The sequence below is a fragment of the Camelus bactrianus genome, chromosome 10 (genome assembly GCF_048773025.1).
Source record: "Camelus bactrianus isolate YW-2024 breed Bactrian camel chromosome 10, ASM4877302v1, whole genome shotgun sequence".
NCBI classification, from domain to species: domain Eukaryota; kingdom Metazoa; phylum Chordata; class Mammalia; order Artiodactyla; family Camelidae; genus Camelus; species Camelus bactrianus.
In genome coordinates this window covers 63,808,228-63,824,470 of record NC_133548.1, presented here as the reverse complement: position 1 = coordinate 63,824,470, position 16,243 = coordinate 63,808,228, and the positions used below count along the sequence as shown (strand labels likewise).

Here is a 16,243-nt window from a genome sequence, read left to right as displayed (position 1 = left end):
TCCTCTTTGGTAACCACAGGTTTGTTTTCTGTGTCTGTGCATCTATTTCTGTTTTGTAAACGAGTTCATTTGTGCCATTTTTTAAGATTCCACACATATAAGTGATATCATATAATATTTCTTTCTTATTCTGACTTACTTCACTTAGTATGAAGTCTCTAGGTCCATCCACATTGCTGCAAATAGCATTATTTCATTGTTTTTTGTGGCTGAGTAGTATTCTATTGTATATATACACCACATCTTCTTTATCCAGTCATCTGTCAATGGACATTTAGGTTGCTTCCATGTCTTGGCTATTGAAAATAGTGCTGCGATGAACACTCGGGTTCATCTATCTTTTTGAATAACGGTTTTCATCTTTTCCGGATATATACCCAGGAATGGGATTGCTGGATCATATGGTAACTCTGGTTTTCGATTTTTAAGAAATCTCCATACTGTTTCCATAGTGGCTGCACCAAATTACATTCCCATCAACAGTGTAGGGCAGGGTTCACTTTTCTCCACATCCTCTCCAGCATTTATTCTTTGTGGACTTTTTTAATGACGGCCTTTCTGACCAGTATGAGGTGATCCCTCATTATAAGTCTGATTTGCATTTCTGTGGTAACTAGTGATACTGAACATCTGAAAAGAGGACTTTAGTGGGAGGGGTCTGTTCTTCAGGATTTGCGTGGGCCTTCAGGGCAGGCTTTCTCCTGAGCCAAGTGGACACCTCAGAAGGTACCTGGGCTTGAGTCCCCTGATGGAGGCTAGAGGGCGCTGCTCAGCAGGGTGCAGTGACAACAGAGAGTCTACATGGCATCTGCCATTAGACGGGGTAAGAGAACAGTTACAAACAGTCAATGTGGTGGGAGATCCACACAGCAGTCTCTGAACACCCCACACGTAGGAAAAGGAAAGCTTTCCACCAAGGCCAGAAAAGTTACATAACTTGCTCAGGATTTCACAGCTACGACGTGACAAAGCTGGGATTTGACTCTGATTCCACTGGATCCCGTGGGGTGGATGGCCCGGCAGGGGTGACTGGAAGAGACTTCACAGGGGGACTGAAAAAAACCGGAGAGCAAGATACCAAGATTTCCTGGAGAAGCAAAAAACAACATGGGTGATATCCCTGACAGGTACGGCTTCAAAAACTCCCACGGCAGGAAACTCAGTTACCAAGAAGTGGGCACAGAGCTACTTATCCTTTGATTCTTGGAACCTGTCGGGAGAACTGTTTTGAAGCGTTTCCTTGAAAAACAAAGCGTCTTACATTCTTAGTGAATGGAAGGAAATAAAACGTGGCAAGGCCCCCGCACGTCTTAAGTCTGGTCACTGAAGGCGCTTGGAGAAAGCCTACATCGCTTTCATCATTCACCTTGTACTGGAACCGCCGGGACCGTGATCCACCTCAACCTGAAACCTGCCAGGGCTGACGCTCAGACGGGACAAGGGTGTCCCTGCGCGGAATAGGGGGCTGCCTGGAGCCGGCGGCCCCAGTTCGTGCGGTGCGCCCCACGTCCCCAGCCGCCCCCAGGCGCCTGCCGCCCGCTCCCTTTCCGATGGCGAGGCGTAAGCAGAAAGCACGCGGATGACTGTGCGTTAGGGAAACAGCCCTGACTCCTGGCCGGAGTTTTATTTCTAGAGCGGGAGCGGGCTGGGGCCGGGGGGTGGGGGAGGCTTGCGGAGCTGGAGCGCGTCACGGTCGCCGGGAGAGACGCCGCGCCGCCGGATAGGCAGAGGCGCTCTCTCGCCCGCAGCCGTGGGGGCGCCGCAGAGACACAAAAGTGCGGCCCGCGGCCCCGAGCACGCCGATCGCGGGCAGGAGACCGGTGGGCACTGGCGCCAGCCAGGCCCTGAGGGGCCCGGGGTCTTGGCGCGCCCAGCCCCGCGCGCTCCTCTCCCGGCGCCCGAGCGCACGCGCGCCGCCCGGCGGGACGTCCCTCCCGCCCGCCCCGTCCCGGGCGCGGAGGCTCCTGCAAAATGGTCCCTCGCTGGGTGCTGCTCTGCCTCCTCCCCGTGGTGCGAGCCGCGGACGAGCAGAGCCCGGAGGCGGCCCTGGCCGGACCCAACGCCTCGCACTTCTTCTGGAACAACTACACCTTCTCCGACTGGCAGAACTTCGTGGGCCGGAGGCGCTACGGGGCCGAGTCCCAGAACCCCACGGTGAAGGCCCTGCTCATCGTGGCTTACTCCTTCATCATCATCTTCTCGCTCTTTGGCAACGTCCTGGTCTGTCATGTCATCTTCAAGAACCAGCGGATGCACTCGGCCACCAGTCTCTTCATCGTCAACCTGGCCGTCGCCGACATCATGATTACGCTCCTCAACACCCCCTTCACTTTGGTGAGACCGAGGGCTGGGGAGGCGCTGGGCTCTCTCCCACCTCTGGCATCGTCTCTCTCCCTGTCTCGCTGTCATTCTATTTGTGTCTGCCTCTCTGTCTTTGTCTCTCTGGGTCCCTCTCCCTCTCCCATCCCGATTTCACTCATTTCTCTGTCTCCCTCTTCTGCTTGATTTCCTGTCTTTATCTGTCTTAGTCTCTTCTCTGTCTTGTCCTCTCATTTCTCATTTCATTTCTTATCTCTCATCAGTCTCCTGTGTTCTGTCTCTTAGTCTGCCACTCTCTGTCTCTCTCATTCTGTTTGTCTTTCTGCCTGTTAGTCGGCTGGGAGCCTTTCTCCCTCTCTCCTCTCTCTCTGTCTTCCTCTTTTTTTCCTATCTGTGGCTCTCTCTTGGTTCCTCTGTTTGTCTGTCTCTGTCTCTCTTCACCTTTCTCTCTGACTCTCCTTGTCTGTCTCTCTGTGGTTTTGTCTTTCTGCTCTCTGAATCTCTCTCTGACACTGTGTCTGTCTGTCTCTGTTTCATTACCTCCTAAGTCAGAGCTTCCGCAGCTCATGGCATTGGGGTCAGTGATTCAATTGCCTTCAGCCAGCTGTGGATAAATGACCATTTCCTGTTCAGTATCACTGATCTTGAGCCTGCCTGCTGATGGAGCAGTAAACCAGAGCCCCTTGAAATACCAGCTTAGATTGTTAAGTCATCCCCCCTCCAGAAGTGCAGCTCATTAAATGTGCCCCCTCCTCAGGATGCTGCTTTGCACCAATCTGAAATACCAAACAGTTGCTAGTTGTTAGTGGAACCTTGAGTGCATTTTCCTAGATCACTTATTTAAATTGCATTTCTCGTCTATGGTTTGACAGTGAGGCTGTGTATGGAGTCTGTGCTGTGGAAGAGATGAGGGTGAGGTGGGCTTGGGCCCCAGGGCTGGGGCAGCCTGGGGGCATTTGCAGATGGGTGGTAGGTGAGCCCACCCCCTCCTCACCCCCTTCCCTGGCTGCTGGGCATTAACGGTGCCAGTTCTGTCCCTCCGTGACTTGGGAGTGTGGTGCTCATGGTTGACTGAGACTGAGGGCTGTGACCAAGCAATCATCCTGACAGTTCTACCTTGTATTTCTGAGTTACGTCTTTTCCAATTTATGCAATAACCTTGAGTTATTACCAAACCGTATCTGTTTATATCTCTTTCTATCTCTTTCTCTTTCTCTCTTTCTTACACACACACACACACACACACACACACACACACACACACTCAACCAGAAATAACAGACAAGCAAAAAGAAGAGAGTAAACTACAAGCTTATCCACCTGTGTGAACATCCTCCGGAACCTTACATTTGAAAACTATGTTCTCTCTCTGGTCCTCACTTATGAGAACGTTACTCACATTTGGCAGATGAGGAAACTCAGGCAAAGAGAGGTTCAATCCCATGTCCAAGGTCGCTTGGCTAGTAATTGTCAGAGCCAGGATAAGAATGACTTCCCCTGACTCAAGTGCAGCCAGAGTTCTGTCCACTAAGCCACTCAACTGGGCACTAGGGGGCGGGGCACTCTTGGACCTTGTTAAGCTTCTGCTACTCCAAACCAGGGACTTTTTCTGCTCTCCTTCCCACCTACATCTAACAGATTCCTGGCCACTCAGGATGCTCTGAGCATTAGCTAAGGACAAAGGGACTCCCAAATACCACACCCCTCCCCGCCACACACACATACACACACTCTCTCTCTGCTGCCTTGAAAGCACAGGAGAGTGTATCTCTGGCTCCTCTTGTCTCCCCACTGGTGTCTTTTTTATTTTATTTTTATTGGCATGTAATTGATCTACAATGTTAGTTTCAGGTGTACAGCAAAGTGACTCAGTTTTTATATGTATACATATATACACAGATACGTAAATACAGATATATAGGGAGATGGATATGTATCTGCCACACGCCCTGGGAGCCTGTCTTCTCCCCCCACCCACACCCCCAGCCCCTGCTCCCACCACTGCAGGCCCTGGGTCTCCTTCTCAGACAGTGCGTTGCCAGGCCTGTTTGGCCAACATTCCAGAGCTCAGCCCACGCTCTATGTTGTGACTTTTCAGACGTGTCTCCCCCAGTAGTCTGAACTCAGATGAGCTAAGAAGGAATTTTATTATTACCAGAAAAATAGCTACTAGTTATTTCTAATCATATCTTTCTAGCAATCTGTCAGACACTGCGTTCCATGCTTTCATGCTTTGTAGACTTTTAAAAAAAAATTAACTTTACAGTAAGATACAAGGTAGAGACTTTTAAGCCTTTTTTTTTTTTTTTTTTTTGCAAATGAGGAAACTGAGGTTCAGAGAGGTTACCTTGCCCAGGGTCACACAGCTAGAAAAGACTAGAGGTGGGAAGTTTAATTCCGGAGCCCATGCTTTTCCCATGTTCTCCGGGCACCTGGTTAGGATTGGTTGAATTGAATGATGGAGGGTGAACTGTGCGGGAGAAAAGCACGTGTGACCCACAGTCCAGCAGTGAGAGTGGAAGGAAGAGAGGCCAGGGTGGGGGCCTCCTGTGGGGTACTCGGCAGAGACCACAGGAGGCGGGTGGCAGGGTCCAGGCCTGCCTGTCTCCTGAGCTCTGCGGGCTGGTCTGCAGGTCCGCTTCGTGAACAGCACATGGGTGTTCGGGAAAGGCATGTGCCATGTCAGCCGCTTTGCCCAGTACTGCTCCCTGCACGTCTCAGCCCTGACGCTGACGGCCATCGCCGTGGACCGCCACCAGGTGAGGATTCATCCCCGGCACCCTGTCCTACCCTCTCTGGTTTTGATTTCCAAGGGCTCAAGACCATGCTTTAGTCCATTTTTTCAGTGAGTTTATTTGTCTTCTTAGTGACTTCTGTGAGCATTAAATTAGGCCTACGATGCCCTCTGAGCTGGGACTGCAAAAAATTATGTCCCGTTTGTTGTTCTGCTTCCTGGCATTTTGTGTGTCAGAAATGAATGGGCTTGTTTTTGGGGGTGAAAAGCAAATCCAGAAAGTCACAGATGAAAAGAGCCAGGTCAGAGGCAGGGAGATGGATAGCCCCAGACCCAGACTGTCGAGGAGGTAGACAAACTGGGGGGCAGGCGGCAGGTCCTGCTGACTGACCTGCCCCATCACACACATGTGGGTGGATATAGTGAAGGAAGCTGAAGGGGACCTGAGGGTCCCCATCCTGGAGGAGCGTGGCTCCACGTAGGTGCCTCACTCATGCCGACTCAGTGAACCATTGTTTTTTTTTTAATTGAAGTTTAATTGATTTACAGTTTTGTGTTAGTTTCTGATGTACAGCATAGTGATTCAGTTATACATATATATATATATTCTTTCTCATATTCTCTTTCCTTATAGGTTATTACAAGCTGCTGAATATAGTTCCCTGTGCTCTACAGCAGGACCTTGTTGTTTATCTATTTTATCCATAGTAGTTTATATCTGCTAATTCCAAGCTCCCAATTTATCCCTCCCTCCCCCACCCCTTTCCGCTTCGGTAACCATAAGTTTGTTTTCTATGCCTGTGAGTCTCTTTCTGTTTTATAAATAAGTTCATTTGTGTCATTTTTTTAGATTCCACATATAAGTGGTACCATATGATATTTGTCTTTCTCTGTTCGACTTACTTCACTTAGTGTGATTATTTTGAGGTCCATGCATGTTGCAGCAAATGGCATTATTTCATTCTTTTTTATGGCTGAGTAGTATTTTATATATTTATATTTATATTTATATTTATATATATATCTCACATCTTCTTTATCCATTCAACTGTCAGTGGACATTTAGGCTGTTTCCATGTCTTGGCTATTGTAAATAGTGATGCTATGAACATTGGGGTGCATGTAACATTTCAAATTGGAGTTTCCTCCAACTATATGCCCAAGAATAGGATTGCTGGATCATATAGTAAGTCTATTTTTAGTTTTTTAAGGACTCTCCATACTGTTTTTTATAGTGGCTGCACCAAATTACATTCCTACCAACAGTGTAGGAGGGTTCCCTTTTCTCCACACCCTCTCCAGCATTTTTCCTTTGTGGACTTTTTTAATGATGGCCTTTCTGACTGGTGTGAAGTGATACCTTATTGTAGTTTTGATTTGCATTTCTCTGATAATTGGCAACACTGAGCATCTTTTCATGTGCCTATCGGTCAGTGAACTACTGTTGTCTACTTAGGTCTATGCTGAGTCAAGGAGTGCAGGCTCAGGAAAGTGCATCCTTGGTGATTGATGAAGCTAGAAGTAGGGCTGAGGTCTGTCTGGCTCCAGGCTCACACTCGGATCATTAGACCACCCTGCTATGAGAAGACACAAGGACACCTACGAGGCCAACATCATAAGGGCCATTGGGACAGAGAGAGAGAGCATTGATTCTGAGTAGCTCCAAGAAGCACAACAAAGACCAAGGGATGGGAAGCTTCTGAGATACAGACTCAAAGATGCAGCTCAATGTGCTGAGGCGTTTTCTAACAGAAGTGTCTGAAGATGGATGCAGCCGCCTGGGGAGGTGGTGGCTTCATGTCACCAGCCATACTTAAGCAAGGTCTGGATGATCACTTCATGAGGGATTTTAGAGGAGGTTCATGGATCTAATGGGGACTAGACTTGGCAAACTTTGCGATCTCTTTATCCCTGAAATGCCTGCTTTCTGGCTCTTACGTTAAGATGCTTTGGTGCAAAGTGTGAAAAGGTTGCATACAAATATTTCCTGCCTTTTCTTAACCTTCTCCCCTAATTCAACAAGAGGGGCTCTGGATCACCTTTCCCTGGACTATGCCCACCCCATGTAACACAGCAACCTGAGGGTTGACCCTTGGGCCAAACGTGGGTCTGAGGAACAGGGGGTTAAGTCTCACCCACATTGCCCACATGTCATTGGCCCTGTTCCAGAGCCAGTGGGGTCTTTGAGTGTCTGAGGCTTCTGATGCAGGCTTCCACTCCCTTCATCAGCCCAAACAAGGAAGGGGAGTGAGGGGCAAAGATGGCAAAGTCAAGGATGGAGATGTGCGGGGCAGCTTCTAAAGCCTAGTCTATTCCTCCCATAAATTTTTTTTAAAAATTGGCAGAAAACTTTGGGAGGACACAGCCAGAATGTGCAGTGTGTCCTGGGCAGCATCCTGAGGCAGTGGGAGCCCTTTATGATCCTGGACTCACCTATCCCCAAATGCCTTTTCCAAGAAATGATTCTAATCTTGCAACCTAAGTGTCCATCAATGGATGACTAGTTAAAGGAGATGTGGTGTACGTATACAATGGAATACTACTCAGCCATAAAAAAGAACGAAAATTTTGCCATTTGCAGCAACATGGATGGACTTAGAGGGCATTATGCTAAATGAAATAAGCCGGATAGAGAAAGACGAATACTGTATAATATCACTCATATGCGGAATTTAAAAAATACAACACACTAGTGAATATAACAGCAAAAAAAAGCAGACTCGCGGATATAGAGAGCAAACTAGCGGTTACCAGTCGGGAAAGGGAAGTGGGGAGGGGCAAGATAGACGTAGGGGAGTAAGAGATACAAACTATTAGGTGGAAAATAAGCTACCAGGAAATACTGTACAACACGAGGAGTATAGCCAGTATTTTATAATAACTGTAAGTGGAGTGTAACCTTTAAAAATTGTGAATCACACTATATTGTACACCTGTAATGTATATATTATACAACAACTATACTTCAATTTAAAAAAAGAAATAATGATTCTAATCTTAAAATGAGAAGGCTGTTGAATTCCCAAGTCTTCATTTAAAACTTTTAGGAGACTTGAATATGCATACAAGTAGCAATCAATTCCAAGACACTTTTCAGCCTCAAGTCTCTCTTTTCAGCCTCAAGTCTCTCACACTGGCTTTATTACGTATGGGGCTGGGAAAGCTGGGCCCCACGGCAGTTTTAGAAATGACTTTCAGAAAGAGTGTGGTGAACCCCCAAATAAAGGTCAGTGCAGCTTCCCATCATAAATGGTCCATGTGTGTCACCCTCAGACCCCTCAGATCCCTTCGTAACCTAAGGGGTCTAGAATGATGGGGAGACAGGCTCAGCTCCAGAGGTGGGGGCTGACAGCAGCTGTTTCTCTGCCAGTCTTGCTGTGGGTGTCCTGCAAACAGACCTCCTCCTTCACTCCTTCCCTGTCCTCTCAGTAATGAAGTGAGGGGCGCTTGACTTTATAAATAGGACCTACCTGCCTCATTGTGACAAGTGAGTTGCACTGCCTGGATTTCTCATTTACCACACCGTCTTCAGCCAGTCATGCCCAGTTTGCTTATCTTCCAGGTCATCATGCATCCATTAAAGCCCCGGATCTCGATCACAAAAGGCGTCATCTACATCGCTGTCATCTGGACCATGGCTACGATCTTTTCGCTCCCACACGCTATCTACCAGAAATTATTTACCTTCAAGTACAGGTGAGATGAACGAACAGGGAGCAATCTGGGGACTCGGAAGACCTCGACAGACAGAAATCTGAGCCCCCTGCCTCAGTCTCAGAGTTACCGGTGTCTGCTGCCCGGAGCCGTTCGCTCTGCCTCCCTCCAGTCCTGTTGCTTCCAGGCCCGTGTCTGTCCTCTGCCGTTTTTCTGCCTTTTCTCACCTTTTCTTCTCAACACTTTTAGCTCCCTCCTTATTCTCTGTCCAGTGTGTCTGCGACGTCAAGGCAGTAGCAATCAGCTTCTGCCACTGGGGACATGCACTCACCCCGACTGAGACTCAGGATCACCCAGGCTCCCTCTAAGATGGTGATGTTAAATTCTCTCGCACAAGGTGCAAACAACATGTGTGTATCTAAGTGTCTCGGGGAGGAAGTCGTACCTCCCCCTCCCTCCCCGTTATCACCGGCTTTGTCTTATGCTCTCAGAATGAGCGTTTCTTGCAGAGCACTTCTTTCTGATTTTGCCGTCTCGGTGTCCCTAGCGTCTAAATTACTGTCCCCAAAAAATGAGCTCTCAGTACATATTTAGTGAGTGAATGAATGAGCTTAGAGTGATTTTCACCAATTCATTGTCGTTTTAGCTGAGGTTCCTTAGAAACAGATCCTGAGATAAAGGAAGGTACACGTGCCTGTGATTTGTGCTCCCAGGGGTATAATGGGTAAGGGAGTGAGTGGAGGAGCAGGACGGCAAATGGGGTGTGGTTTGCAGGCGGAGCTCTGGGGCAAACCGGCACAGCGTTTGCCCGCTTTGAGGCAAGGGAGCTGGCCTTTCATATTCCAGGCCTCCCTGGGGAAAAGGGAAACCCCTGGCCACTTCTGGCTCTCAGTGGCTCAGTGGGGAGTATCTTCAGGGGCCTTAGGGGAGCCCTAGGTCCCTGGAAGATCATGGGTGCTGGTTGTTTCTTGTAGGGAGGGCAGGAGCTGGGGGCCCGGTGCTCCAGACCAGTGAAGAGGATGTGGAGGGAGCACTGCCGGCGTGTCCCACAGCCCCACGTGCTGCCCCGCCTGAAACATGCACTTCCACTCCTGTAACTTACGCAGGGTCAGGAGAGCAAGCTCTGAAGGTCGGTTTCAACTAATCCCCAAATTCTAGGCTATTGGAATGAATCCCATACCCAAACCCCTCAGCACTCAGACTCCCCATCTGCCTTCACATGTGCAAGGCGATTTCTTTTTTCTGCTAACAAAGCAAAGAGACTTTTCTTTTTTTCACTAGTGATGGCCACCGGCACACGTACAAGAGCAACAACCTACGTGGTATGATGAGAAAGTAGCAGTTTTGAGTTGCTGCTGAGAGATTTCACAGTATGAAAACCCTGCTCACACCCAGTGTCTGGACATTTAGATGAGGACCCGAGCTTAGGATTCCTGCCACAAGTTCCTGCCATGCTTTCCCCGGCACCTTTTTTTTTTTTTTTTCAATTGAAGTACAGTCAATTACAGCACCTTTTAATTATTATCTCTCCAAATATTTTCTCAGGCCCTTTTTCTCTCTCTCCTCCCTCTGGAACCCCTATAATGCAAATGTTAGTGGTTTGATGCTGGCCCAGAAGTCTCTTAAACTGTCCTCATTTATTTTCATTCTCCTCTTTTTTCTGTTCAGCACTACTCTGTCTTCCAGCTCACTGATCCGTTCTTCTGCCTCATTTATCCAACTCTTGATTCCTTCCAGTATATTTTTCATTTCAGTTACTGGAGTCTTCATCTCCAGTTGTTCTTTATATTTTCTAACTCTTTGTTAAAAACGTCTCATTTCTCTCTCTGCACAGCCATTCTTCTCCCGAGTTCTTGGGTCATCTTCACGATTGTTACTCTGAGCGATTTCTCAGGTAGATCGCCTGTCTCCACATCACTGAGCTCTCCTGGGGTTGTAGCTTGTTCCTTTGTCTGGAACGTGTTCCTCTGCTACCTCGTTTTGTCTAAATTTCTGTTTGTATTTTTACTATGTGGTGGGTTAGTTACATGCTTCTTGGCCTTGGAGAAGTGGCCCTAGTAGGGGACATTCTGTGTCCCAGCCGTGCACTGCCCTCTTGTCACCCCGGGCCGGGCCGGGAGCCGGCTGGTCCCAGGTTAGGGGTCTGGCCTGCGTTTGCAGATTTGGTTCCACAGGCTGGGGGGTGGTAGTTTTCTTGCTTCTGGTGGCTGCCCCCTGGTGGGTGAGGCTGGTCTAGAGGCTGGTGCAGGTTTCCTGGTGGGAGGGGCCGGTGCCCGCCCACGGGTGGGTGGAGCTGGGTTCCTGGGTACCTTTTAAAGTAACCACTCAGAGCCGAGCCTGTGAAAAATGAGTGATCTCCGCCCCAGCCACCTTATTAGTAGCAGGTGCTTGTGACCCTGCTCACCTGTGACCTGGGAGGGAGGACCGCCCTTCTCCCGGCTCACGCACCCCCATTCTGGGATCTGTAAGTAATACATCTTGTGACTTGACGTCCTTTGTGCGAGGATATTGAAACTGACTTTAATCAAAATGGCCCCAGGGTTTTTACTTCCCCAAGGTGGGAGCTCGGGTGCTGGGGGAGCTCCCTGCCACCCCGTGAGTGGCTCATTATTCAGCAAGACAGAATCTGTATATTCTTGACACACCCTCTCTGGATCTTCCAATACACAGGGTTGTCCCTAAAAAGCTTGAAGAGGATTGGGTACGTCCTGTAGGAAATAAGTACTTTTTGTCTGAGTGGCTGAAGGTGTATGAGTTCAGCCATTGTCACTCACATTCTCAAGACCCATACTTTCTATTTACTCCCCTCTGGAATGGGAATGGATGGTACAAAGGGAAATCCCAAGATTTCCTGAATACATTGTGTTCCCGGAGGAGTTAGTTCTAAGACTGGCAACACCGTGTTGCATTCACTCACTGAGCAAATGTTTGTTTACTGGCTCTCTTTCCTGGTCTAGGAATAATACAAAGTTAAGAGGACCCAGAGTGATCTAGACGTGTTTCTTATCTATATAGCACTCCCAGCCTAGTGGGAGAGCTAGGAAATTAGTCTGCGGGGTCAAACGTGCTACGACAGATGTCCCAGGAGCCCAGTGCTTCTGGGCATGAGGCCTTTCCCCGCTGACTGCACACCCGCCTTCTCTCTCCCCTTCTCCCTTCCCCACCCCGCCCCGCCCCAGTGAGGACGTTGTCCGCTCCCTGTGCCTGCCAGACTTCCCCGAGCCGGCCGACCTCTTCTGGAAGTACCTGGACTTGGCCACCTTCATCCTGCTGTACATCCTACCCCTCCTCGTCATCTCCGTGGCCTACGCCCGTGTGGCCAAGAAGCTGTGGCTGTGCAACACCATCGGCGACGTGACCACGGAGCAGTACCTGGCCCTGCGGCGCAAGAAGAAGAAGACCATCAAGATGCTGATGCTGGTGGTGGTCCTCTTCGCCCTCTGCTGGTTCCCCCTCAACTGCTACGTCCTCCTCCTGTCCAGCAAGGTCATCCGCACCAGCAACGCCCTGTACTTCGCCTTCCACTGGTTCGCCATGAGTAGCACGTGCTACAACCCGTTCATCTACTGCTGGCTGAACGAGAGCTTCAGGGTCGAGCTGAAGGCGTTACTGAGCATGTGCCGAAGGCCACCCAAGCCCCAGGAGGCGCAGCCGCCCTCCCCCGCCCCTTCCTTCAGGGTGGCCTTCAGGGTGGCTTGGACGGAGAAGGGCAGTGGCCGCAGGGCTCCACTAGCCAACGCCCTGCCCTCCTCCCAACTCCAGTCTGGGAAGACAGACCTGTTGTCTGTGGAGCCCATTGTGGCAGTGAGTTAGAGGAGGAGGTGACGGCTGGGGGCTCTGTCTCCAGCCTAAGGACAGAGCCTGGAAAAGAGCCTGCCTCACACAGGAGCTTCACAGTGCCGACAGCAAATTCCTGCAGAAGCCGGAGGACTCTTGAGTTCCTGGCGACTCTGCCCAGCCTCCTAACCCCATTTGATGTGAAGAGTTCAAGGCAGCCACCAGCTAGACACGCGTTTATCAAATGCTGGTTCCCTGAGCTGGGGACCCAGGACAGCTTCCGCCCAGGTCAGGGCTAAGTCAGTCAACTGCCTCCCACTGTCAGGCAGCTGCCTTCCAGCCGTCCCTGCCGCTGAGCTCCCGTGTAGGACCCCTGAGTCAGACTTGGGTGTGTCTGACCCAGATGCACAGCTCTGCTGGAGAAAGGGTCACCGGCCAGTGAAAGGCTAGCGAGCCAGAGCCGGCGTGGAGGTCTGTATGCCTCGCCTCCTGATGTCGTTAGAGCAGGATGCATCCAGGTCTGTGGCGCCTGCCTGGGAAATGACAAGAAAGGACCGATTGGGTTCCTTAGAACAAAGAGGAATGACTGAGTTTCCTTAAAGCAAAGAAAAACGATGATTGAAACTTGGAAACAGCGAGAAAAGCACAAAGGAGGAAATAACAATCACCTCCTTCTCCCCCAGCTTGTGATAAGTTCTGTCAAAATGCTGATAGATTTGCAGCATTTCCTCGTGTGTGTGTGTGTGCGTGCACGCGTGTGTGTGTCTGATTCTCTGAATTACGCTTTTCCATTTAGAGATTAGCAGGAAACAGGCATAGCCAAGAACTCCTGACTCCCCTCCCAGGAATAGTGCCCATAGGAAGGGTTGGAAGATGAGGTGGGGGAGGAGCCCAAGGAGAAGTCTGTCCCAGAGCAGACAGACCGCCCTCGTCCTCAGCCGGTCATGGGAAGGGCCTGGCTGAAGGGCCTCTCCTTGGATGGTGGTGTTTTGAGGAACCAGGGAACGAAACTCACCCAGGATGCGTAATTCCTTCTCTTCTGCGATCACCCCAAACAAGAATTGGTAAAATGCCGCCCTGCTTTTGCAGGAGATGAGGGCGCTGGCTTTCCAACATGCTGGAAATAATTGTTATTAAGACACCTCATCCTCCCAAGCTGTCTAGACAAGCCATGTCTCCTCCGTGTTGTCTGAATGATCAGACTTCTTCATGCCACTTCCCACAAGATGTCTTGCTGTCAGCATCGCCCTGGCAGCTCACGTGTCACTTACAAAGACGGGCATTGTGATGGTCCTTAATGACTCAACTTGCCAGAGGGATCTTATTCCAAAGACTATGAGTGTTTTCATCACCTTCCATCTGGTCCTGAGTGACTCAGCGTGTCACCCAGGAGAGACGCAGCCGGCCCAAGAGCGCATCATTCACCAGCCCTGAACAACTGCCGCGCTCATGCTGGTTTGGGCTTTCTTTCCAGCACCAGCTACATCCTGAAAGCAAAGCATGGCTCTGGGTCTGAGTGGAAGACTGAGGCCCCAGGAGAAGGGGCTTGCCCAAGGTTCACTTAGATCTCTTGAATTTTCATTGAACCTGAACTTGGGTCATATCACCTGCTTCCCTGTAACCAACCATGGGGGGGGTTCATTGTACTCTTCTCTCTCTGTACAAGGATGTTGGAACATTTTCAAAATAGAAAGTTTGAAAGATCATCTTCTGAACAGTGGGTAAAAAAAGTGACTTTCAAGGGGGTCAGAGGGAGACTTTTAAGCCCAGAGGGATCCCCACCTGGGTTTTTCAGGTTAAATAGCTCCCAGGCCTGTGCCTTGTCTCTTAAATTCTGCCGTGGAAATTCTTTGAAGCAGAAAGAGAACAGGTGGCCAGGCTACAGAAAGTTTGTCTGGCTCGAAAAGCACTTTGCTTTGCTTTGTTTTCCACTGGGGGCATCTGGAAATTCTGCCAAATCACGGAGAAGGCCGTCCTCTGGCAGAAGCCCCCTGCTGGCCCTCTGGTCCGGGTCTCCCATCAGTTTCCTGTCTGCCCCCTCCCCCTGCCCCCTGTGTGCCCCAGAGCAAAACGTGATTTGTGTTTGTGGGTGTGAAATGTGTACAACTTGAGTCTTTCCCCTGTGCTGTCACGGGGACTTTACTGTAAATTGCTCCAGTCTCAATAAACTACATTTTGGGTGCGTGGGCTGGGCTTCCTGACCCTGTGATTAGGCCACAGGTGGTAACCTTTTATTTTTTTGTTTTGAGGGCGAGGTAATTAGGTTTATTTATTTATTTTAACGAAGAGTCCTGGGGATTGAACCCAGGACCTCACGCAGGCTAAGCACGCACTCTACCACTCCGCTCTGCCTTCCCCTGATGGTGACCTTTAATGTGGGATCCACATGGGTTAGTCGGAGAGAGCCAGGACACCTCTGCCCTGACCCCCGTCGTTTACGGGGCAAGCACAGCACTAAGAGGGTAAACTGCCGGTTGAAACACCTCTGGTCTAGTGCGCCTTCCACCGAGCTGGCTGCCGAGCCCCCTCTTCTGTGATTAGGAATCTGTGCTGAGAGCGTTCACCTGGGCCTCCTCAGGTTCCTCGTGATTCACGGGGAGGCGACGCTGCCGCTCCCAAGCGCAGTGTGCGGTGGGTCCCGCGTTCCTGTTCACGGAGTTTCTGCCCCACTGGGCCTGGGTCCCCCATCGGACCAGGTAAGTTGCGTAGGAACCCCACTGCCTACGTAATTACCCTGATGCCATCCAGAGCCCCAGAAATCAGCGTTAAATAATTACACAGAAGGGAATCCACCTGTGCCTCAGCAAACATTTGAAAGACAAATGAAAGGCATAGAAGAGAGGGGTGCTAGGGTTTGCTGACGTGAGACGCCGTGCTAAATGTTTCTGAGTCCGTAAGCTCGTTCATCTTCACAGTATTTCTCCAAGGTGGGCATTATTATTTCTGCATTGCAGGTAAGGAAACTGAGGGTCAGGTAAAGATCCCACGGCCAACTTGGGTAAATGCTACCTTCTTGGAGATTAGGTTCTGAGAAGCCATGTAGAAAAGAATTTTTATTTCTTTTTAATCTAATGTTCTACAATTTCCTTGGATACAAGTCATTTGGGGTGGGAGGTGGGGCGGTAAATCCTGTTAAGTGTGCTAAATCCAGTGATTGAGTTACATGCTTTGGGAAATGCTTGAGTAAGTCGGCCCCAGGACCCCTTGCGGCTCCATGGTCAGGCTTCTAGAACAGGTGGCATCTCATGCTCCCTTGTGGGCTCAGTTCTGGTGAGAAGCATCTTCCAGACAAGCTGTTAGTGATGCCCAGATGGCCAGTGCCCTGCTTGACCAACCAAGGCAGGTTGTCAAGGTTAACAGCCTCCTCATAGGGTCCCCAGAGAGCACAGACAGAACTTGGCTAACCCCTCACCTCTCCAAGCTGGTTGGGATGTGTCTCCAAGGCCCGGAGGATGATGGGAACCGTGCCAGAGTGCCTGAGGCCAGAGGCAAATCTGGGAAGACTGGCGGTCTTGGAGGATCCATTTTCCACTGGGGGAAAATGCTTGTCCTAGAGTGCTGTCTGAAGATGGTAGAAGATGCTGCTAGTGCTGTGGGATCAGGTTGCCAGCATCTTGCTTTGGCATCTCCGTGTACCCACCCCCTCACCACACCCCTGCCATTCTCTCATGTCAAGGTGTAGTTAGGGAAGGAACAAATACCACACATGCAATGCTGGATGCATTTGGAAAAAAGTAAAACAAATAATCAGTGGTATTT

The 16,243-nt window shown here is 49.9% G+C and overlaps 1 protein-coding gene across 1 annotated transcript; it reads left to right on the top strand.

Annotated features, from left to right (window-relative positions):
- Window positions 1-539: 539 nt before the first annotated feature.
- On the top strand, window positions 540-14,671 carry GPR83 (G protein-coupled receptor 83). Its single transcript, XM_010973351.3, has 4 exons — window positions 540-2,334; window positions 4,953-5,078; window positions 8,616-8,749; window positions 11,887-14,671. The coding sequence occupies exons 1-4, from the start codon at window positions 1,972-1,974 to the stop codon at window positions 12,518-12,520; spliced, it is 1,257 nt and encodes a 418-aa protein (XP_010971653.1). The 5' UTR covers window positions 540-1,971; the 3' UTR covers window positions 12,521-14,671.
- Window positions 14,672-16,243: the final 1,572 nt, after the last annotated feature.

What these genes read in the sequence shown, in the direction of transcription:
- GPR83 (XM_010973351.3), top strand. Translation starts at nt 1,972, where the DNA reads ATGGTCCCTCGCTGGGTGCTGCTCTGCCTCCTCCCCGTGGTGCGAGCC. An exon ending in TCAACACCCCCTTCACTTTG is followed by an intron (nt 2,335 to 4,952) that starts GTGAGACCGAGG and finishes GCTGGTCTGCAG; the next exon opens with GTCCGCTTCGTGAACAGCAC. An exon ending in TTATTTACCTTCAAGTACAG is followed by an intron (nt 8,750 to 11,886) that starts GTGAGATGAACG and finishes GCCCCGCCCCAG; the next exon opens with TGAGGACGTTGTCCGCTCCC.